The sequence below is a fragment of the Engystomops pustulosus genome, chromosome 2, assembly GCF_040894005.1.
Source record: "Engystomops pustulosus chromosome 2, aEngPut4.maternal, whole genome shotgun sequence".
NCBI lineage: Eukaryota > Metazoa > Chordata > Amphibia > Anura > Leptodactylidae > Engystomops > Engystomops pustulosus.
This window is the reverse complement of record NC_092412.1, coordinates 3,675,792-3,700,905: the sequence shown is the minus strand read 5'-3', so window position 1 is coordinate 3,700,905 and position 25,114 is coordinate 3,675,792. Positions and strand designations below refer to the sequence as shown.

General features: G+C 51.7%; 1 protein-coding gene across 4 annotated transcripts; it reads right to left on the bottom strand.

Moving 5' to 3' along the window:
- Window positions 1-748: 748 nt before the first annotated feature.
- Window positions 749-25,068, bottom strand: LOC140117143 (uncharacterized). Of its 4 annotated transcripts, none has more exons than XM_072133601.1 (7): window positions 24,984-25,068; window positions 15,208-15,845; window positions 12,682-12,888; window positions 5,552-5,716; window positions 3,976-4,674; window positions 2,129-2,812; window positions 749-1,736 (listed from the first exon to the last, which is right to left on the bottom strand). In XM_072133601.1, the coding sequence occupies exons 2-7, from the start codon at window positions 15,782-15,784 to the stop codon at window positions 862-864; spliced, it is 3,207 nt and encodes a 1,068-aa protein (XP_071989702.1). In that variant the 5' UTR covers window positions 15,785-15,845; window positions 24,984-25,068; the 3' UTR covers window positions 749-861. The 4 variants fall into 4 exon arrangements, with proteins under 4 accessions (XP_071989702.1, XP_071989704.1, XP_071989703.1 ...); XM_072133603.1 differs by lacking the exon at window positions 24,984-25,068 and adding an exon at window positions 24,656-24,880; XM_072133602.1 differs by lacking the exon at window positions 24,984-25,068 and adding an exon at window positions 24,572-24,642.
- Window positions 25,069-25,114: the final 46 nt, after the last annotated feature.

Below are 25,114 nucleotides of genomic sequence, written 5' to 3'. Positions count from 1 at the left end.
ATCACCATGTTCCAGGACAGGTATTATGGGGAAGCCTCCCTGGTCACTGCCAGATGTCATCCATCCACCCACACCCTCTCTTCTCCTTTTTCTATCCAACTATTTGTCTGCTCCTGTCTCTTTCCATTTACTTTCCTCCGCGTCAGTTTCGGCAGCAGCATTATCTTCTCCATCACTATGTTCCAGGACAGGTAGTACGGGGAAATCTCTATGGTCCCGCCAGACGTCATCCATCCCCCCTGGCACACCCTCCATTCCATGGCAGCTGTATTTAACCATTTTTAAAATAAATTCCCAAAAGTAGCAGATCACCTATTACCAATGTGACCGCTGTGCACCCCCTCAGACACTATTCTAGCACCTCTCCATGCTGCGCACTCCCTTCCTACATGTTTATGGAACACAACCTCCGGATACATGGGGGAGGGCGGGGGGCAAACTATACTGCAAAACAAAGGAGCCGGGGCAATGACAACTCTTCTGGACTCTTAGCTGACCTACGACCTCACCACCTGGTAGGGTCACGCCCCAATAGCTGACCTCTGCTCTTGTAAAACCTCAGCACATCTTAGGGTCACAATCCCCAGAACATCTTCATCTTTTATTAGGTTTCTAGGCAGGAGAAAGTAGATCTGGTTGTGACTAGAGGACAGAGATATAGGAAACACATGGTCATGGTGCAATGCTATATAACGGGGGGGGGATATGGGGGTCCGCAGGTGGCGACCCCCCCGGTGATGACACAATCTAAACTTTCTGGTCATTTATTTGCCACAACAATTTTTTACCAAAAAAAAAAAAAAAAGTCTTTTTAAATAAAGTTCAATTAATACTAAAACGAGTCTTGGGCTGATGATGGGGTCACAGCGGGGCGGCCTCCCCTGCCCCCAGCCCACCAGGGGCGGGGGGCTCGTTGCTCTGAGGGTCCTGGTGGTGTCCCTGCTCGTGTCTCATGCGGGCAGACCTGGAGCAGAAGCTGCGGCCGCACACCTGGCAGCTGAAGGGGCGCTCCCCGGTGTGGGTGCGCAGGTGATTGATGAGGCTGGGCTTCTGGGAGAAGCAGCGCAGGCACACGTCGCACTGGTACGGCTGCTCCCCGGTGTGGATGCGCTGGTGCCGCAGGAGCACCGAGCTGCACTTGAAGCTCTTGTTGCACTGGAGGCAGGTGTACGGCCGCTCACCGCTGTGCGTCCTCTGGTGCCGGACCAGCGAGAAGTTGCAGGTGAAGGTCTGACCGCACTCGCGGCACATGAAGGTCCCGTCCCCCTTGTGGCTCCTCAGGTGCCGCCTCAGGTCCTTGGAGCAGGAGAAGTTGAGGTGACAGATGCCGCACTTGTGCTGCTGCTGCCCGGGGGGCGCGGAGATGACCGGCTCCGGGAAGATGATCCCCGGCTGCTTGCTGCAGTGCAGGTTGCGGTGCCGGAGCATGGAGGAGCGGTGACCGAAGCTCTTGCCGCACTGGGCGCAGGCGTAGCAGGACGCGTGCAGCTTCTGGTGAGCGCTCAGGAGGATCTGCGAGCGGAACAACTTCCCACAGTCCGGGCAGATGCTGCACCCGTCCTTCTCCGCACCTTCCTTCCTCACGTCCTTCTCATCTCTGTGCGGCTTCTCCGGGCCAGAGCTCCTCCCACTCTGGGGCTGAGGCTCCTCCCGCTCGGGGTCACTGGGCTCCTGCTTGACAGATTGTGTCGCCTTATCGTGCTGGTCGCTTCTCCGGGAGATTTTATCACATTCAGCTGAAAAGAAATTAAGACTGAGTATATCCAATCCCAGGAAATGCCCTGCAAAAATCCCACTGGACCACCAGGGAAATCACGTGTTATCACAATAGACCACCAGGGATAATATAGGTCACTAGGAATCTTGTACTATAACTACCCCACTAGGACACCAGGGATAATATAGGTCACTAGGAATCTTGTACTATAACTACCCCACTAGGACACCAGGGATAATATAGGTCACTAGGAATCTTGTTCTATAACTGCCCCACTAGGACACCAGGAGTAACACTGATCACTAGGAATCTTGTACTATAACTGCCCCACTAGGACACCAGGAGTAACACTGATCACTAGGAATCTTGTAGTACACCCGCCCCCCCCAGCACACCAGGGCTCATAGTCACCTTGTTCCTGGGGCAGGTGGTTCTGTTCGTGTCGGATGAGAGCGGACCTGGAGCAGAAGCTTCGGGCACAGATCCAGCAGCTGAAGGGGCGCTCGCCGGTGTGGGTGCGCAGGTGGATGATGAGACTACTCTTCTGGGAGAAGCCCTTGGCGCAGACCTCGCACTGGTACGGCTGCTCCGGGGAGTGGATGCGCTGGTGCCGCAGCAGGACGGAGCTGCACTTGAAGCTCTTGTGGCACTGCGCACAGCTGAAGGGTCGTTCCCCTGTGTGAGTGCGCTGGTGCCGCACCAGGTAGAAGTTACTGGTGAAGGAGCGGCCGCACTGCCGGCACAGGTAGCGCTGCTCCCCGCTGTGCCCCTTCAGGTGCCGCTTCATCTCCCCGGGGTCCTGGCAGCTCTCCTGGCAGATGCCGCACTTGTAGACGGGTCGGGACCCCAGCGCCAGGCCGGACGGGACCTCCCGGACCCTCATGGTAGAGAGGAGGTCGTGGTGCTGGGCCAGGAAGATGCGGGCCGGGAGGTCCTCCTCATGGGGGCCGCCATTCATGTCCTCTGTGGTATCAGGACCCCCTGCAGGGGGAGGGGCACTGGGGGTCCGCTCCGGGGACAGGGGGGTCCTAGAGGAGTCCGCAGCGTTCTGCACAGCAGGAGCGTGACTACTCACCGGCTTCACCCTCTTCTCACCTGCAATACAGGAAGAACCGGGCCCAACATTAGTACACAACCAAACCGGGCCGACCCCTCCCTAAACTTACCACCACCCCCCCCCAGCACCTCACAGCTCCGCCTCCTGCCACCACTAGGGGGAGGCACCTCACAGCTCCACCTCCTGCCACCACTAGGGGGAGGCACCTCACAGCTCCGCCTCCTGCCACCACTAGGGGGAGGCACCTCACAGCTCCGCCTCCTGCCACCACTAGGGGGAGGCACCTCACAGCTCCGCCTCCTGCCACCACTAGGGGGGGGAGGCACCTCACAGCTCCGCCTCCTGCCACCACTAGGGGGGGGGGCACCTCACAGCTCCGCCTCCTGCCACCACTAGGGGGAGGCACCTCACAGCTCCGCCTCCTGCCACCACTAGGGGGTGGCACCTCACAGCTCCGCCTCCTGCCACCACTAGGGGGAGGCACCTCACAGCTCCGCCTCCTGCCACCACTAGGGGGAGGCACCTCACAGCTCCGCCTCCTGCCACCACTAGGGGGAGGTACCTCACAGCTCCGCCTCCTGCCACCACTAGGGGGAGGCACCTCACAGCTCCGCCTCCTGCCACAACTAGGGGGAGGAACCTCACAGCTCCGCCTCCTGCCACCACTAGGGGGAGGCACCTCACAGCTCCGCCTCCTGCCACCACTAGGGGGAGGCACCTCACAGCTCCGCCTCCTGCCACCACTAGGGGGAGGCACCTCACAGCTCCGCCTCCTGCCACCACTAGGGGGAGGCACCTCACAGCTCCGCCTCCTGCCACCACTAGGGGGAGGCACCTCACAGCTCCGCCTCCTGACACCACTAGGGGGTGGCACCTCACAGCTCCGCCTCCTGACACCACTAGGGGGTGGCACCTCACAGCTCCGCCTCCTGACACCACTAGGGGGAGGCACCTCACAGCTCCGCCTCCTGACACCACTAGGGGGAGGCACCTCACAGCTCCGCCTCCTGACACCACTAGGGGAAGCACCTCACAGCTCCGCCTCCTGACACCACTAGGGGGAGGCACCTCACAGCTCCGCCTCCTGACACCACTAGGGGGAGGCACCTCACAGCTCCGCCTCCTGCCACCACTAGGGGAAGCTGGATGGGCAGGTATAGGGGGGTCACGGCTGGATGGTGGTCTCTTACCCAGCACTCACCTCTCCAGTTCTTCATGATGTCATGGCGGCTGCGCTGATGTCGTATCATAGCAGAGCGGGAGTAGAAGGCTCGGCCGCAGACGAAGCAGGTGTATGGGCGCTCTCCGGTGTGCGTCCTGATGTGGATGACCAGGCTGGCCCTCTGGGAGAAGCCTCGCCAGCAGAGCTTGCACTTGAAGGGCTGCTCCCCGGTGTGCGTCCTCTGGTGGCGCACTAGGAAGTAGTTGCAGTTGAAGTTGCGGCCGCAGTCCTGGCAGGTGTAGCGGCCGTCGCCCATGTGACTTGCCAGGTGCCTCTTCAGCTCGCTCAGGTGCTGGAACTTCTGGGTGCAGATGCCACATTTCTGGGCCAGCTCCGAGGTGTCAGTGAGGGCCTGGCTGACGCTGGGGGGCTTCTTCAGGCCCAGACTCCGGCAGCGAGACCTCTGGTGACGGGACAGGGTGGAGCGGTAGCTGAAGCTCTTGCCGCACTCGATGCAGGGGAAGGGGCGGCCGGCGCTGTGCATCCTCTGGTGCACCACAAGCTGCAGTGACGTCTTGAAGGTCTTACCGCACTCGGCGCAGATGATTCCTCCGTCCTTACTGCGGCCCCTGCTCCCAGCCTTAGCCGCTCCGGACATCTTAGCATCGGGGGCTGCGGGGTCGGAGGGGGAGGCATCGGCTTCTGGTTTTACATGACTTGGTGCAGGTGGAGACCTCTCTGCAAGGAAAAGAGCACAAAGTCATCACTCCAGTCACATCTAGAGCTGCAATCACCGTTACATCAGCAGTCACTCTGTGATATCCTGTCCTGTTACCTCCGGAGCACGGGATATCACAGAGGGACACAATTCTGGGTAGGAGGCCTGAACCGGCCACCATTTGCTGTGTATTGGATATGGGGTTCAGGGAGAAGTGGAAACTACAAAGCACCAAACAAACAAACAGCGCTGCCAATAGCCCGGAGCCCCTGATGAAGCCGCTGTAGCTGCAGAAACATGGGGGGCGAATAGTTTAGCTGACAAATTTAAGTTAGCAAGAACCTTGAGATCTGGACCATCCTGAACAAATCTGAGCACGACCCGTACAGAGGCCCAAACACTGAGAGCTGCAATGTGAGGGATACGGTTCTCGTGTAGAATAGCCGGATACATTGTATCAGCAGATGTTACAGAATAGCCGCATACATTGTATCAGCAGATGTTACAGAATAGCCGGATACATTGTATCAGCAGATGTTACAGAATAGCCGGATACATTGTATCAGCAGGTGTTACAGAATAGCCGCATACATTGTATCAGCAGATGTTACAGAAAAGCCGCATACATTGTATCAGCAGATGTTACAGAATAGCCGGATACATTGTATCAGCAGATGTCGCAATCATTGGCTACAATCTGTAACCGCCAGAGGCTCCAGAGCTCCGTAAAAACCACCAAAGCACCAAGATCGTATGTGACTGCCAATAAATGTAATACCCATCATGTAACGCAAGGCAACAATGCTCCACCCCACAGCCTGATACATGCGACGCCCCACTAAAGACACCCGACACCTCCCCAACCCCCCGCACATGCCTCATGACCCTTCCTCTTACCATAACCCGTGCCGCTTCCATCCTCCACCAGAAGTTTTCCGTGCACAGACCCAGAGACAATCTGCTGCTCGATCCACTGACGGCTTTTCTCAGAGAGCGCGGGGTCACTCCCCGACCGCTTCATCCCCCAATCTCCAGCGTGACCCTCCGCCTCAGCATCCTCTACTGGATACACAGGACACAAGGCAAGGAGGTCACTATATACTAACTGATAGGATGAGGCTGATAAGTGATCAGGACTATAGATCACATACTGATAGGATGAGGCTGATAAGTGATCAGGACTATAGATCAGATACTGATAGGAGGAGGCTGATAAGTGATCAGGTCTATAGATCAGATACTGATAGGATGAGGCTGATAAGTGATCAGGTCTATAGATCAGATACTGATAGGATGAGGCTGATAAGTGATCAGGTCTATAGATCAGATACTGATAGGATGAGGCTGATAAGTGATCAGGTCTATAGATCAGATACTGATAGGATGAGGCTGATAAGTGATCAGGACTATAGATCAGATACTGATAGGAGGAGGCTGATAAGTGATCAGGACTATAGATCAGATACTGATAGGATGAGGCTGATAAGTGATCAGGACTATAGATCAGATACTGATAGGATGAGGCTGATAAGTGATCAGGACTATAGATCAGATACTGATAGGAGGAGGCTGATAAGTGATCAGGACTATAGATCAGATACTGATAGGATGAGGCTGATAAGTGATCAGGTCTATAGATCAGATACTGATAGGATGAGGCTGATAAGTGATCAGGACTATAGATCAGATACTGATAGGAGGAGGCTGATAAGTGATCAGGTCTATAGATCAGATACTGATAGGATGAGGCTGATAAGTGATCAGGACTATAGATCAGATACTGATAGGATGAGGCTGATAAGTGATCAGGACTATAGATCAGATACTGATAGGAGGAGGCTGATAAGTGATCAGGACTATAGATCAGATACTGATAGGAGGAGGCTGATAAGTGATCAGGTCTATAGATCAGATACTGATAGGATGAGGCTGATAAGTGATCAGGACTATAGATCAGATACTGATAGGATGAGGCTGATAAGTGATCAGGACTATAGATCAGATACTGATAGGATGAGGCTGATAAGTGATCAGGTCTATAGATCAGATACTGATAGGATGAGGCTGATAAGTGATCAGGTCTATAGATCACATACTGATAGGATGAGGCTGATAAGTGATCAGGTCTATAGATCAGATACTGATAGGAGGAGGCTGATAAGTGATCAGGTCTATAGATCAGATACTGATAGGAGGAGGCTGATAAGTGATCAGGACTATAGATCAGATACTGATAGGATGAGGCTGATAAGTGATCAGGACTATAGATCAGATACTGATAGGATGAGGCTGATAAGTGATCAGGACTATAGATCAGATACTGATAGGATGAGGCTGATAAGTGATCAGGACTATAGATCAGATACTGATAGGAGGAGGCTGATAAGTGATCAGGACTATAGATCAGATACTGATAGGATGAGGCTGATAAGTGATCAGGACTATAGATCAGATACTGATAGGATGAGGCTGATAAGTGATCAGGACTATAGATCAGATACTGATAGGAGGAGGCTGATAAGTGATCAGGACTATAGATCAGATACTGATAGGAGGAGGCTGATAAGTGATCAGGTCTATAGATCAGATACTGATAGGAGGAGGCTGATAAGTGATCAGGACTATAGATCAGACACTGATAGGAGGAGGCTGATAAGTGATCAGGACTATAGATCAGATACTGATAGGAGGAGGCTGATAAGTGATCAGGACTATAGATCAGATACTGATAGGAGGAGGCTGATAAGTGATCAGGACTATAGATCAGATACTGATAGGAGGAGGCTGATAAGTGATCAGGTCTATAGATCAGATACTGATAGGATGAGGCTGATAAGTGATCAGGACTATAGATCAGATACTGATAGGATGAGGCTGATAAGTGATCAGGACTATAGATCAGATACTGATAGGATGAGGCAGATAAGTGATCAGGACTATAGATCAGATACTGATAGGATGAGGCTGATAAGTGATCAGGACTATAGATCAGATACTGATAGGAGGAGGCTGATAAGTGATCAGGTCTATAGATCAGATACTGATAGGATGAGGCTGATAAGTGATCAGGACTATAGATCAGATACTGATAGGATGAGGCTGATAAGTGATCAGGTCTATAGATCAGATACTGATAGGATGAGGCTGATAAGTGATCAGGTCTATAGATCAGACACTGATAGGATGAGGCTGATAAGTGATCAGGACTATAGATCAGACACTGATAGGATGAGGCTGATAAGTGATCAGGACTATAGATCAGATACTGATAGGATGAGGCTGATAAGTGATCAGGTCTATAGATCAGATACTGATAGGATGAGGCTGATAAGTGATCAGGTCTATAGATCAGATACTGATAGGATGAGGCTGATAAGTGATCAGGACTATAGATCAGATACTGATAGGAGGAGGCTGATAAGTGATCAGGTCTATAGATCAGATACTGATAGGATGAGGCTGATAAGTGATCAGGACTATAGATCAGATACTGATAGGAGGAGGCTGATAAGTGATCAGGTCTATAGATCAGATACTGATAGGAGGAGGCTGATAAGTGATCAGGACTATAGATCAGATACTGATAGGAGGAGGCTGATAAGTGATCAGGACTATAGATCAGATACTGATAGGAGGAGGCTGATAAGTGATCAGGACTATAGATCAGATACTGATAGGAGGAGGCTGATAAGTGATCAGGACTATAGATCAGATACTGATAGGATGAGGCTGATAAGTGATCAGGTCTATAGATCAGATACTGATAGGAGGAGGCTGATAAGTGATCAGGACTATAGATCAGATACTGATAGGAGGAGGCTGATAAGTGATCAGGTCTATAGATCAGATACTGATAGGAGGAGGCTGATAAGTGATCAGGACTATAGATCAGATACTGATAGGAGGAGGCTGATAAGTGATCAGGACTATAGATCAGATACTGATAGGAGGAGGCTGATAAGTGATCAGGACTATAGATCAGATACTGATAGGAGGAGGCTGATAAGTGATCAGGACTATAGATCAGATACTGATAGGAGGAGGCTGATAAGTGATCAGGACTATAGATCAGATACTGATAGGATGAGGCTGATAAGTGATCAGGTCTATAGATCAGATACTGATAGGAGGAGGCTGATAAGTGATCAGGACTATAGATCAGATACTGATAGGAGGAGGCTGATAAGTGATCAGGACTATAGATCAGATACTGATAGGATGAGGCTGATAAGTGATCAGGACTATAGATCAGATACTGATAGGATGAGGCTGATAAGTGATCAGGTCTATAGATCAGATACTGATAGGAGGAGGCTGATAAGTGATCAGGTCTATAGATCAGATACTGATAGGATGAGGCTGATAAGTGATCAGGTCTATAGATCAGATACTGATAGGATGAGGCTGATAAGTGATCAGGACTATAGATCAGATACTGATAGGATGAGGATGATAAGTGATCAGGACTATAGATCAGATACTGATAGGAGGAGGCTGATAAGTGATCAGGACTATAGATCAGATACTGATAGGATGAGACTGATAAGTGATCAGGACTATAGATCAGATACTGATAGGATGAGGCTGATAAGTGATCAGGACTATAGATCAGATACTGATAGGATGAGGCTGATAAGTGATCAGGACTATAGATCAGATACTGATAGGATGAGGCTGATAAGTGATCAGGACTATAGATCAGATACTGATAGGATGAGGCTGATAAGTGATCAGGACTATAGATCAGATACTGATAGGATGAGGCTGATAAGTGATCAGGACTATAGATCAGATACTGATAGGATGAGGCTGATAAGTGATCAGGACTATAGATCAGATACTGATAGGATGAGGCTGATAAGTGATCAGGACTATAGATCAGATACTGATAGGATGAGGCTGATAAGTGATCAGGACTATAGATCAGATACTGATAGGATGAGGCTGATAAGTGATCAGGACTATAGATCAGATACTGATAGGATGAGGCTGATAAGTGATCAGGACTATAGATCAGATACTGATAGGAGGAGGCTGATAAGTGATCAGGTCTATAGATCAGATACTGATAGGATGAGGCTGATAAGTGATCAGGTCTATAGATCAGATACTGATAGGATGAGGCTGATAAGTGATCAGGTCTATAGATCAGATACTGATAGGAGGAGGCTGATAAGTGATCAGGTCTATAGATCAGATACTGATAGGATGAGGCTGATAAGTGATCAGGTCTATAGATCAGATACTGATAGGATGAGGCTGATAAGTGATCAGGACTATAGATCAGATACTGATAGGAGGAGGCTGATAAGTGATCAGGACTATAGATCAGATACTGATAGGATGAGGCTGATAAGTGATCAGGACTATAGATCAGATACTGATAGGATGAGGCTGATAAGTGATCAGGACTATAGATCAGATACTGATAGGATGAGGCTGATAAGTGATCAGGACTATAGATCAGATACTGATAGGATGAGGCTGATAAGTGATCAGGACTATAGATCAGATACTGATAGGATGAGGCTGATAAGTGATCAGGTCTATAGATCAGATACTGATAGGAGGAGGCTGATAAGTGATCAGGTCTATAGATCAGATACTGATAGGATGAGGCTGATAAGTGATCAGGTCTATAGATCAGATACTGATAGGATGAGGCTGATAAGTGATCAGGACTATAGATCAGATACTGATAGGATGAGGCTGATAAGTGATCAGGTCTATAGATCAGATACTGATAGGATGAGGCTGATAAGTGATCAGGTCTATAGATCAGATACTGATAGGATGAGGCTGATAAGTGATCAGGTCTATAGATCAGATACTGATAGGAGGAGGCTGATAAGTGATCAGGTCTAGAGATCAGATACTGATAGGAGGAGGCTGATAAGTGATCAGGACTATAGATCAGATACTGATAGGAGGAGGCTGATAAGTGATCAGGACTATAGATCAGATACTGATAGGATGAGGCTGATGAGTGATCAGGTCTATAGATCAGATACTGATAGGATGAGGCTGATAAGTGATCAGGACTATAGATCAGATACTGATAGGAGGAGGCTGATAAGTGATCAGGACTATAGATCAGACACTGATAGGATGAGGCTGATAAGTGATCAGGACTATAGATCAGATACTGATAGGATGAGGCTGATAAGTGATCAGGTCTATAGATCAGATACTGATAGGAGGAGGCTGATAAGTGATCAGGACTATAGATCAGACACTGATAGGATGAGGCTGATAAGTGATCAGGACTATAGATCAGATACTGATAGGAGGAGGCTGATAAGTGATCAGGTCTATAGATCAGATACTGATAGGAGGAGGCTGATAAGTGATCAGGTCTATAGATCAGATACTGATAGGAGGAGGCTGATAAGTGATCAGGTCTAGAGATCAGATACTGATAGGAGGAGGCTGATAAGTGATCAGGTCTAGAGATCAGATACTGATAGGATGAGGCTGATAAGTGATCAGGACTATAGATCAGATACTGATAGGATGAGGCTGATAAGTGATCAGGTCTAGAGATCAGATACTGATAGGAGGAGGCTGATAAGTGATCAGGTCTAGAGATCAGATACTGATAGGAGGAGGCTGATAAGTGATCAGGTCTAGAGATCAGATACTGATAGGAGGAGGCTGATAAGTGATCAGGTCTAGAGATCAGATACTGATAGGATGAGGCTGATAAGTGATCAGGTCTATAGATCAGATACTGATAGGAGGAGGCTGATAAGTGATCAGGTCTATAGATCAGATACTGATAGGAGGAGGCTGATAAGTGATCAGGTCTAGAGATCAGATACTGATAGGAGGAGGCTGATAAGTGATCAGGTCTATAGATCAGATACTGATAGGATGAGGCTGATAAGTGATCAGGACTATAGATCAGATACTGATAGGATGAGGCTGATAAGTGATCAGGTCTATAGATCACATACTGATAGGAGGAGGCTGATAAGTGATCAGGACTATAGATCAGATACTGATAGGAGGAGGCTGATAAGTGATCAGGACTATAGATCAGATACTGATAGGATGAGGCTGATGAGTGATCAGGTCTATAGATCAGATACTGATAGGATGAGGCTGATAAGTGATCAGGACTATAGATCAGATACTGATAGGAGGAGGCTGATAAGTGATCAGGACTATAGATCAGACACTGATAGGATGAGGCTGATAAGTGATCAGGACTATAGATCAGATACTGATAGGATGAGGCTGATAAGTGATCAGGTCTATAGATCAGATACTGATAGGAGGAGGCTGATAAGTGATCAGGACTATAGATCAGACACTGATAGGATGAGGCTGATAAGTGATCAGGACTATAGATCAGATACTGATAGGAGGAGGCTGATAAGTGATCAGGTCTATAGATCAGATACTGATAGGATGAGGCTGATAAGTGATCAGGTCTATAGATCAGATACTGATAGGAGGAGGCTGATAAGTGATCAGGTCTAGAGATCAGATACTGATAGGAGGAGGCTGATAAGTGATCAGGACTATAGATCAGATACTGATAGGAGGAGGCTGATAAGTGATCAGGACTATAGATCAGATACTGATAGGATGAGGCTGATGAGTGATCAGGTCTATAGATCAGATACTGATAGGATGAGGCTGATAAGTGATCAGGACTATAGATCAGATACTGATAGGAGGAGGCTGATAAGTGATCAGGACTATAGATCAGACACTGATAGGATGAGGCTGATAAGTGATCAGGACTATAGATCAGATACTGATAGGATGAGGCTGATAAGTGATCAGGTCTATAGATCAGATACTGATAGGAGGAGGCTGATAAGTGATCAGGACTATAGATCAGACACTGATAGGATGAGGCTGATAAGTGATCAGGTCTATAGATCAGATACTGATAGGAGGAGGCTGATAAGTGATCAGGTCTATAGATCAGATACTGATAAGTGATCAGGTCTATAGATCAGATACTGATAAGTGATGTGTGTAGGGCAGGTATACGGCCAGCATGTTCCCATTACCTATGATCCTGTTGATGTCCTTCTCCTCCTTCACGTCAGGCATTATGGTGGGATCTTCCGGCTGCTCTGTCCCCCTCTGCTCATGGTCCTCATCTTCATCGTCATCACTGCTGGAGGTGGCGACATCTCCCGTGTCATCAGAAGAAATGTCCATGATCTTCAGCTTGATAAAATCTTCATCATCTTCCTCCTCCATGGAATCGGACCCTGTAAAAATACAGCAAATAACATACAAGTAAATATAAAATGATTAGAAAAATCTGTGAAAACGGTGGATGAAATCTGACTGGTCGTCTGGCATCACCTGACCAGGGATACGGGAGCCCGTGACCTCGGGTAACCCGGGTATTTGCTGTGATGATTGTGGCACAGGGGCTTCTGCGTTCTCTCTGATTTGCTAGAAAATTAGTTAACCCCTTAACCCCTTCCCGCCGCGGCCCTTTTTCGATTTTGCGTTTTCATTTTTCACTCCCCACATTCAAAAATCTGTAACTTTTTTATTTTTCCATGTACAGAGCTGTGTGACGGCTTATTTTCTGCGTAACAAATTACACTTCAAAATGGTGGTATTTAATATTTCATGCCATGTACCGGGAAAAAAATTCCAAATGCAGTGAAATTGGTAAAAAAAACGCATTTGTGCCGCCTTCTTGTGGGCTTGGATATTACGTCTCTCACTGAGCGCCCCACATGACGCATCTGCTTTATTCTTTGGGTCGGTGCGATCACGTGGATAACACATTTATACAGGTTTTATAATGTTTTCATACATTTACAAAAATGAAAACCTCCTGTACAAAAATTTTTTTGGGGAATTTGCCATCTTCTGGGGCTAATAACTTTTTCATACTTTGGTGTACTGAGCTGTGGGTGGTGTCGTTTTTTGCGGATTTTGATGACGGTTACAATGTTATCATTTTTAGGACTGTTCGACCTTTTGATCACTTTTTATAGAATTTAAAAAAAAATTTAAATGGCAAAAAAGTCCCATTTTCGACTTTGGACGCTATTTTCCATTACGGGGTTAAACGCAGTGAAAAAACGTTATCATATTTTGATAGATCAGGCATTTTCGGACGCGGCGATACCTAATGTGTTTATGATTTTTACTGTTTATTTATATTTATGTCAGTTCTAGGGAAAGGGGGGGGATTTGAATTTTTAGGTTTTTTTATTATAATTTTTTTATTTTAACTTTTTTTTTATTTTTACTATTTTTCAGACTCCCTAGGGTACTTTAACCCTAGGTTGTCTGATCGATCCTATCATATACTGCCATACTACAGTATATGGGGCAGTATATGGGGAATTTACCACTCATACATTACCATGTGCTGACAGCACATGGTAATGAATGGGTGAACCCGAAGTAGCTTTGGGTCTTCGTGACACCCGAAGTTACCATGGCGACGGGGAGCGACGATCCACGGAAAGATGGCGGCGCATGCACCTTTGCCGGCGGCGATCAGAGGTAAAACACCCGCAATTGGTGCCAGCACCGATCGCGGGTGTTACTGGTAAGCCTTTGCTGCAATATGCAGCAAAGACTTACCGGCTATGGAGAGGGCTCGGCCCGCCAGCCCTCTCCATGCACCGGGACCCAAAATGTGACGTACTATTACGTCACATGTCGGTAAAGGGTTAATGACCAGGCCTAAAAAGGCTGCAATTAACAAGGTGTTTTAATGTATCTTCGTACGTTTCGGTTTAAGGACCATAACTTTTTTTTTTTTTGGGGTGCTAAAACTTAAGAGAACCTGTCCCCAGGTTTTACCCCACTTCTTCATCTACACATAAAAAAATCTTCCACAAAGATGACTCATTTTAACATGAGATGAGTCAGGTTTAGTGGTTGCAGGGGGAGTGTCCCCTCAACCCCATATCTTCTGTTCGAAAGCACCTAGAAACAAGCTGCTGGTGTCATATTAAAGATGAGGCTCTCATCTTTCAGAACACATCAGACGTATGACTTAATGAGCCACAGAACCAGAGATACAGACGAGGCTGGAAATGCAAGTTGCAGATGAAGGATCCAGTTCCTGCCTATTCTTTAGCTGCTTGTAGGATCAGCTCTGTATCTCACAGAACCATAAGCCTTATGTGACCTGAAAGATGAGCTTCTTATCTTTAATATGACACATAAGGCGTGTTTCCAGGTGCTATAAAACTGAATATAGAGGCTTCGGACCTGACAGTCCCCCTGCAACCACCAAATCTGACTCATCTTATGTGAAAATGGGATGAGAAGAGTCAGATTTGCCGGACTTTGGGGATGAACAGGTGAGATTTCACATTAAAGAAGGATCTAGAATGACCAGATATTATTATTTTGTGTCTATATAAGTGGTTTTACTTTATATGTCCCACATGAGGTCATGAAGCACCTTTAGGGGACATTTCCATTTTTTTCCATGGTAACTGGGGCATCGATAATTTGACAGAAGTTTCACTTGTGCCTCATTGTTTGGCTGATGGGTAATTGCGCTTGGTTCCGCCGGATTATGCTAGGATGTCATTGGTTGGTACCTTCATCAGGCTCCTCCTCCTCCCGGTGACTTTGCTCGTGCTCGATCAGGTCAGACTTGGAGCAGAAGCGGCGCTCGCAGTGGGTGCAGCTGTACGGGTGCTCCCCGGCGTGTGTCCTCAGGTGGATGATGAGACTACTCTTCTGGGAGAAGCCCTTGGTGCACACGTCGCACTGGTACGCCTGCTCCTCGGAGTGCACCCTCTGGTGGCGGTGCAGGGTAGCTTTGCTCTTGAAGCTCTTGTTGCAGTGTGAGCAGGTGAAGGGTCGCTCGGCGCTGTGCGTCCTCTGGTGCCGGACCAATGAGATGTTACTGGAGAAGGTGAGGCCGCACTGGCAGCACATGAAGCGCTCCTCCTCCCCGTGGCTCCTCATGTGCCTCCGCAGCTCGCTGGCGCTCTCACATCTCTCCCTGCAGATGCTGCACGTGTGAGGTGGTGGGGGGCTGGGAGGTGCAGCACCAGACCTCTCCGGGGACCCGCTGCCCTTACACAGGCTCCGGTGTCGTGTCAGGGTGGAGCGATGACCAAAACTCTTCCCACAGTGCGGGCAACAAAATGCACTCCCCTCCGCCTGCATCCTGATGGTATCACCCTGTCACAGGCCGGGAAACCAGGGGCAGTTCCAGCAACCGGAGACCCTGAGGAGAGGAAGGAACAGGATTAGAGAGCAAGCTCTGGGGCCCAGGAGCAACACAGGGGGTTAGAGAGCAAGCTCTGGGGCCCAGGAGCAACACGGGGGATCAGAGAGCAAGCTCCGGGGTGGACGAGCGACACGACGGATCAGAGAGCAAGCTCCGGGGCCAAGGAGCGGCACAGGGGATCAGAGAGCAAGCTCCGGGGCCCAGGAGCAACACGGGGGATCAGAGAGCAAGCTCCGGGGCCCAGGAGCAACACGGGGGATCAGAGAGCAAGCTCCGGGGCCCAGGAGCAACACGGGGGATCAGAGAGCAAGCTCCGGGGCCCAGGAGCAACACGGGGGATCAGAGAGCAAGCTCCGGGGCCCAGGAGCAACACAGGGGGATCAGAGAGCAAGCTCCGGGGCCCAGGAGCAACACGGGGGATCAGAGAGCAAGCTCCGGGGCCCAGGAGCGACACAGGGGGATCAGAGAGCAAGCTCCGGGGCCCAGGAGCGACACGACGGATCAGAGAGCAAGCTCCGGGGTGGACGAGCGACACAGGTGATCAGAGAGCAAGCTCCGGGGCCCAGGAGCGACACAGGGGGATCAGAGAGCAAGCTCCGGGGCCCAGGAGCAACACAGGGGATCAGAGAGCAAGCTCCGGGGCCCAGGAGCAACACGGGGGATCAGAGAGCAAGCTCCGGGGCCCAGGAGCGGCACAGGGGATCAGAGAGCAAGCTCCGGGGCCCAGGAGCGACACAGGGGATCAGAGAGCAAGCTCCGGGGCCCAGGAGCGACACAGGGGGATCAGAGAGCAAGCTCCGGGGCCCAGGAGCAACACAGGGGATCAGAGAGCAAGTTCCGGGGCCCAGAAGCAACACAGGGGGATCAGAGAGCAAGCTCCGGGGCCCAGGAGCAACACAGGGGGATCAGAGAGCAAGCTCCGGGGCCCAGGAGCGACACAGGGGGATCAGAGAGCAAGCTCCGGGGCCCAGGAGCGACACAGGGGGATCAGAGAGCAAGCTCCGGGGCCCAGGAGCGACACGACGGATCAGAGAGCAAGCTCCGGGGTGGACGAGCGACACAGGTGATCAGAGAGCAAGCTCCGGGGCCCAGGAGCGACACAGGGGGATCAGAGAGCAAGCTCCGGGGCCCAGGAGCAACACGGGGGATCAGAGAGCAAGCTCCGGGGCCCAGGAGCAACACGGGGGATCAGAGAGCAAGCTCCGGGGCCCAGGAGCAACACAGGGGGATCAGAGAGCAAGCTCCGGGGCCCAGGAGCGACACAGGGGATCAGAGAGCAAGCTCCGGGGCCCAGGAGCGACACAGGGGGATCAGAGAGCAAGCTCCGGGGCCCAGGAGCAACACAGGGGATCAGAGAGCAAGTTCCGGGGCCCAGAAGCAACACAGGGGGATCAGAGAGCAAGCTCCGGGGCCCAGGAGCAACACAGGGGGATCAGAGAGCAAGCTCCGGGGCCCAGGAGCGACACAGGGGGATCAGAGAGCAAGCTCCGGGGCCCAGGAGCGACACAGGGGGATCAGAGAGCAAGCTCCGGGGCCCAGGAGCGACACGACGGATCAGAGAGCAAGCTCCGGGGTGGACGAGCGACACAGGTGATCAGAGAGCAAGCTCCGGGGCCCAGGAGCGACACAGGGGGATCAGAGAGCAAGCTCCGGGGCCCAGGAGCAACACGGGGGATCAGAGAGCAAGCTCCGGGGCCCAGGAGCAACACGGGGGATCAGAGAGCAAGCTCCGGGGCCCAGGAGCAACACAGGGGGATCAGAGAGCAAGCTCCGGGGCCCAGGAGCGACACAGGGGGATCAGAGAGCAAGCTCCGGGGCCCAGGAGCGACACAGGTGATCAGAGAGCAAGCTCCGGGGCCCAGGAGCAACACAGGGGATCAGAGAGCAAGCTCCGGGGCCCAGGAGCGACACAGTGGATCAGAGAGCAAGCTCCGGGGCCCAGGAGCAACACAGGGGGATCAGAGAGCAAGCTCCGGGGCCCAGGAGCGACACAGGGGGATCAGAGAGCAAGCTCCGGGGCCCAGGAGCGACACGACGGATCAGAGAGCAAGCTCCGGGGTGGACGAGCGACACAGGTGATCAGAGAGCAAGCTCCGGGGCCCAGGAGCGACACAGGGGGATCAGAGAGCAAGCTCCGGGGCCCAGGAGCAACACGGGGGATCAGAGAGCAAGCTCCGGGGCCCAGGAGCAACACGGGGGATCAGAGAGCAAGCTCCGGGGCCCAGGAGCAACACAGGGGGATCAGAGAGCAAGCTCCGGGGCCCAGGAGCGACACAGGTGATCAGAGAGCAAGCTCCGGGGCCCAGGAGCAACACAGGGGATCAGAGAGCAAGCTCCGGGGCCCAGGAGCGACACAGTGGATCAGAGAGCAAGCTCCGGGGCCCAGGAGCAACACAGGGGGATCAGAGAGCAAGCTCCGGGGCCCAGGAGCGACACAGTGGATCAGAGAGCAAGCTCCGGGGCCCAGGAGCAACACAGGGGGATCAGAGAGCAAGCTCCAGGGCCCAGGAGCAACACAGGGGGATCAGAGAGCAAGCTCCAGGGCCCAGGAGCAACACAGGGGGATCAGAGAGCAAGCTCCGGGGCCCAGGAGCGACACAGGGGATCAGAGAGCAAGCTCCGGGGCCCAGAAGCAACACGGGGGATCAGAGAGCAAGCTCCGGGGCCCAGGAGCGACACGACGGATCAGAGAGCAAGCTCCGGGGTGGACGAGCGACACAGGTGATCAGAGAGCAAGCTCCGGGGCCCAGGAGCAACACAGGGGATCAGAGAGCAAGCTCCGGGGCCCAGGAGCAACACAGGGGATCAGAGAGCAAGCTCCGGGGCCCAGGAGCGACACAGGTGATCAGAGAGCAAGCTCCGGGGCCCAGGAGCAACACAGGGGATCAGAGAGCAAGCTCCGGGGCCCAGGAGCAACACAGGGGATCAGAGAGCAAGCTCCGGGGCCCAGGAGCAACACGGGGGATCAGAGAGCAAGCTCCGGGGCCCAGGAGCGGCACAGGGGATCAGAGAGCAAGCTCCGGGGCCCAGGAGCGACACAGGGGATCAGAGAGCAAGCTCCGGGGCCCAGGAGCGACACAGGGGGATCAGAGAGCAAGCTCCGGGGCCCAGGAGCAACACAGGGGATCAGAGAGCAAGCTCCGGGGCCCAGGAGCGGCACAGGGGATCAGAGAGCAAGCTCCGGGGCCCAGGAGCAACACGGGGGATCAGAGAGCAAGCTCCGGGGCCCAGGAGCGGCACAGGGGATCAGAGAGCAAGCTCCGGGGCCCAGGAGTGACACAGGGGATCAGAGAGCAAGCTCTGAAGCCCTGACACCTGCCCCATATACACAGAGTGCACCCCATATATACCTGACACCAGCCCCATATACACAGAGTGCACCCCATATATACCTGACACCAGCCCCATATACACAGAGTGCACCCAGTATATACCTGACACCAGCCCCATATACACAGAGTGCACCCCGTATATACCTGACACCAGCCCCATATACACAGAGTGCACCCCGTATATACCTGACACCAGCCCCATATACACAGAGTGCACCCCGCATATACCCGACACCAGCCCCATATACACAGAGTGCACCCCGTATATACCTGACACCCCATATACACAGAGTGCACCCCGTATATACCTGACACCAGCCCCATATACACAGAGTGCACCCCGCATATACCCGACACCAGCCCCATATACACAGAGTGCACCCCGTATATACCCGACACCAGCCCCATATACACAGAGTGCACCCCGTATATACCTGACACCAGCCCCATATACACAGAGTGCACCCCGTATATACCTGACACCTGCCCCATATACACAGAGTGCACCCCATATATACCTGACACCAGCCCCATATACACAGAGTGCACCCCGTATATACCTGACACCAGCCCCATATACACAGAGTGCACCCCGTATATACCCGACACCAGCCCCATATACACAGAGTGCACCCCGTATATACCTGACACCAGCCCCATATACACAGAGTGCACCTCGTATATACCCGACACCAGCCCCATATACACAGAGTGCACCCCGTATATACCTGACACCAGCCCCATATACACAGAGTGCACCCCGTATATACCTGACACCAGCCCCATATACACAGAGTGCACCCCGTATATACCTGACACCAGCCCCATATACACAGAGTGCACCCCGTATATACCTGACACCCCATATACACAGAGTGCACCCCGTATATACCCGACACCAGCCCCATATACACAGAGTGCACCCCGTATATACCTGACACCAGCCCCATATACACAGAGTGCACCCCGTATATACCTGACACCAGCCCCATATACACAGAGTACACCCCGTACATACCTGACACCAGCCCCATATACACAGAGTGCACCCCGTATATACCCGACACCAGCCCCATATACACAGAGTGCACCCCGTATATACCTGACACCAGCCCCATATACACAGAGTGCACCCCGTATATACCTGACACCAGCCCCATATACACAGAGTACACCCCGTATATACCTGACACCAGCCCCATATACACAGAGTGCACCCCGTATATACCTGACACCAGCCCCATATACACAGAGTGCACCCCGTATATACCTGACACCAGCCCCATATACACAGAGTGCACCCCGTATATACCTGACACCAGCCCCATATACACAGAGTACACCCCGTATATACCTGACACCAGCCCCATATACACAGAGTGCACCCCGTATATACCTGACACCAGCCCCATATACACAGAGTGCACCCCGTATATACCTGACACCAGCCCCATATACACAGAGTGCACCCCGTATATACCTGACACCAGCCCCATATACACAGAGTACACCCCGTATATACCTGACACCAGCCCCATATACACAGAGTGCACCCCGTATATACCTGACACCAGCCCCATATACACAGAGTGCACCCCATATATACCTGACACCCTCCCCATATACACAGAGTGCACCCCGTATATACCCGACACCAGCCCCATATACACAGAGTGCACCCCGTATATACCTGACACCAGCCCCATATACACAGAGTGCACCCCGTATATACCTGACACCAGCCCCATATACACAGAGTGCACCCCGTATATACCTGACACCAGCCCCATATACACAGAGTGCACCCCGTATATACCTGACACCAGCCCCATATACACAGAGTGCACCCAGTATATACCTGACACCCTCCCCATATACACAGAGTGCACCCAGTATATACCTGACACCCAATATACACAGAGTGCACCCCGTATATACCTGACACCAGCCCCATATACACTGAGTGCACCCAGTATATACCTGACACCCTCCCCATATACACAGAGTGCACCCCGTATATACCTGACACCAGCCCCATATACACAGAGTGCACCCCGTATATACCTGACACCAGCCCCATATACACAGAGTGCACCCCGTATATACCTGACACCAGCCCCATATACACAGAGTGCACCCCGTATATACCTGACACCAGCCCCATATACACAGAGTGCACCCCGTATATACCTGACACCAGCCCCATATACACAGAGTGCACCCCGTATATACCTGACACCAGCCCCATATACACAGAGTGCACCCCGTATATACCTGACACCAGCCCCATATACATAGAGTGCACCCCGTATATACCTGACACCAGCCCCATACACACAGAGTGCACCCCGTATATACCTGACACCAGCCCCATATACACAGACTGCACCCCGTATATACCTGACACCAGCCCCATATACACAGAGTGCACCCCGTATATACCTGACACCAGCCCCATATACACAGAGTGCACCCCGTATATACCTGACACCAGCCCCATATACATAGAGTGCACCCCGTATATACCTGACACCAGCCCCATACACACAGAGTGCACCCCGTATATACCTGACACCAGCCCCATATACACAGAGTGCACCCCGTATATACCTGACACCAGCCCCATATACACAGAGTGCACCCCGTATATACCTGACACCAGCCCCATATACACAGAGTGCACCCCGTATATACCTGACACCAGCCCCATATACACAGAGTGCACCCCGTATATACCCGACACCAGCCCCATATACACAGACTGCACCCCGTATATACCTGACACCAGCCCCATATACACAGAGTGCACCCCGTATATACCTGACACCCCATATACACAGAGTGCACCCCGCATATACCCGACACCAGCCCCATATACACAGAGTGCACCCCGTATATACCTGACACCAGCCCCATATACACAGAGTGCACCCAGTATATACCTGACACCCAATATACACAGAGTGCACCCCGTATATACCCGACACCAGCCCCATATACACAGAGTGCACCCCGTATATACCTGACACCAGCCCCATATACACAGAGTGCACCCAGTATATACCTGACACCAGCCCCATATACACAGAGTGCACCCCGTATATACCTGACACCCTCCCCATATACACAGAGTGCACCCCGTATATACCTGACACCAGCCCCATATACACAGAGTGCACCCCGTATATACCCGACACCAGCCCCATATACACAGAGTGCACCCCATATATACCTGACACCCCATATACACAGAGTGCACCCCATATATACCTGACACCAGCCCCATATACACAGAGTGCACCCCGTATATACCTGACACCAGCCCCATATACACAGAGTGCACCCAGTATATACCCGACACCAGCCCCGTATACACAGAGTGCACCCCGTATATACCTGACACCAGCCCCATATACACAGAGTGCACCCCGTATATACCTGACACCAGCCCCATATACACAGAGTGCACCCAGTATATACCTGACACCCAATATACACAGAGTGCACCCCGTATATACCTGACACCAGCCCCATATACACAGAGTGCACCCCGTATATACCTGACACCAGCCCCATATACACAGAGTGCACCCAGTATATACCTGACACCAGCCCCATATACACAGAGTGCACCCCGTATATACCTGACACCCTCCCCATATACACAGAGTGCACCCCGTATATACCTGACACCAGCCCCATATACACAGAGTGCACCCCGTATATACCCGACACCAGCCCCATATACACAGAGTGCACCCCGTATATACCTGACACCAGCCCCATATACACAGAGTGCACCCCGTATATACCTGACACCCTCCCCATATACACAGAGTGCACCCCGTATATACCTGACACCAGCCCCATATACACAGAGTGCACCCCGTATATACCTGACACCAGCCCCATATACACAGAGTGCACCCCGTATATACCTGACACCAGCCCCATATACACAGAGTGCACCCCGTATATACCTGACACCAGCCCCATATACACAGAGTGCACCCCGTATATACCTGACACCAGCCCCATATACACAGAGTACACCCCGTATATACCTGACACCAGCCCCATATACACAGAGTGCACCCCGTATATACCTGACACCAGCCCCATATACACAGAGTGCACCCAGTATATACCTGACACCCTCCCCATATACACAGACTGCACCCCGTATATACCTGACACCAGCCCCATATACACAGAGTGCACCCCGTATATACCTGACACCAGCCCCATATACACAGAGTGCACCCCGTATATACCTGACACCCCATATACACAGAGTGCACCCCGTATATACCTGACACCAGCCCCATATACACAGAGTGCACCCCGTATATACCTGACACCAGCCCCATATACACAGAGTGCACCCCGTATATACCTGACACCAGCCCCATATACATAGAGTGCACCCCGTATATACCTGACACCAGCCCCATATACACAGAGTGCACCCCGTATATACCTGACACCCCATATACACAGAGTGCACCCCGTATATACCTGACACCAGCCCCATATACACAGAGTGCACCCCGTATATACCTGACACCCCATATACACAGAGTGCACCCCGTATATACCTGACACCAGCCCCATATACACAGAGTGCACCCCGTATATACCCGACACCAGCCCCATATACACAGAGTGCACCCCGTATATACCTGACACCAGCCCCATACACAGAGTGCACCCCGTATATACCTGACACCAGCCCAATATACACAGAGTGCACCCCGTATATACCTGACACCAGCCCCATATACACAGAGTGCACCCCGTATATACCCGACACCAGCCCCATATACACAGAGTGCACCCCATATATACCTGACACCCTCCCCATATACACAGAGTGCACCCCGTATATACCTGACACCAGCCCAATATACACAGAGTGCACCCCGTATATACCTGACACCAGCCCCATATACACAGAGTGCACCCCGTATATACCCGACACCAGCCCCATATACACAGAGTACACCCCGTATATACCTGACACCCTCCCCATATACACAGAGTGCACCCCGTATATACCTGACACCAGCCCCATATACACAGAGTGCACCCCGTATATACCTGACACCCTCCCCATATACACAGAGTGCACCCCGTATATACCTGACACCAGCCCCATATACACAGAGTGCACCCCGTATATACCTGACACCAGCCCCATACACACAGAGTGCACCCCGTATATACCTGACACCAGCCCCATATACACAGAGTGCACCCCGTATATACCTGACACCCTCCCCATATACACAGAGTGCACCCCGTATATACCTGACACCAGCCCCATATACACAGAGTGCACCCCGTATACACGTTGTGTGACCCCATCCTGACACACATATATATACACACATTACACATCACTGATTCTTGAGCAGATAAAGCGTCTCCTAGCGACTAATCACAACCTTTCCATAACCAATCACCAATCATTACCAGTCACAGCCAATCAGAGACCAGCTCCCATTAGTCGCCAAAAGACTAGAGAATGAGAGCAGCAATTTGATTGGATACCACGTACAGCCCCTCCCCAGACTAGACCATGTGGACGTGTAGAGGGAGGGAGGCTAATGACGTCACGGGCTGTACACTGCAATGCGGTGATGTCACCCGGTGTATACTGCTGCAGTGATGTCACCCGGTGTATACTGCTGCAGTGCAGTGACCCGCGCTATCCCCCTCCGCATCCCCCGGAGCCGCAGCAGCACCACCCCGCCCGCTGCGCTCCCCCTCCAGCACCACACGGGTTAATAGCGCTCCTCACCTCACGGTCGCACCGAGCTTTCATACTACAGAAGCATCTTGATGATGTCACGGTCATGTGACCACCAAGGCTCCGCCCATGTACTATGTCTGGGATCAAGGAAAGTAGAAGCACGTGACTGTGGAGCCCAG

Coding starts and splice junctions, on each gene's coding strand:
- LOC140117143 (XM_072133601.1), bottom strand. CDS start 15,784: ATGCAGGCGGAGGGGAGTGCATTTTGTTGCCCGCACTGTGGGAAGAGT. Junction 2,813..3,975: donor CATCATGAAGAACTGGAGAG/GTGAGTGCTGGG, acceptor CCTGTATTGCAG/GTGAGAAGAGGGTGAAGCCG. Junction 1,737..2,128: donor CCACCTGCCCCAGGAACAAG/GTGACTATGAGC, acceptor ATTTCTTTTCAG/CTGAATGTGATAAAATCTCC.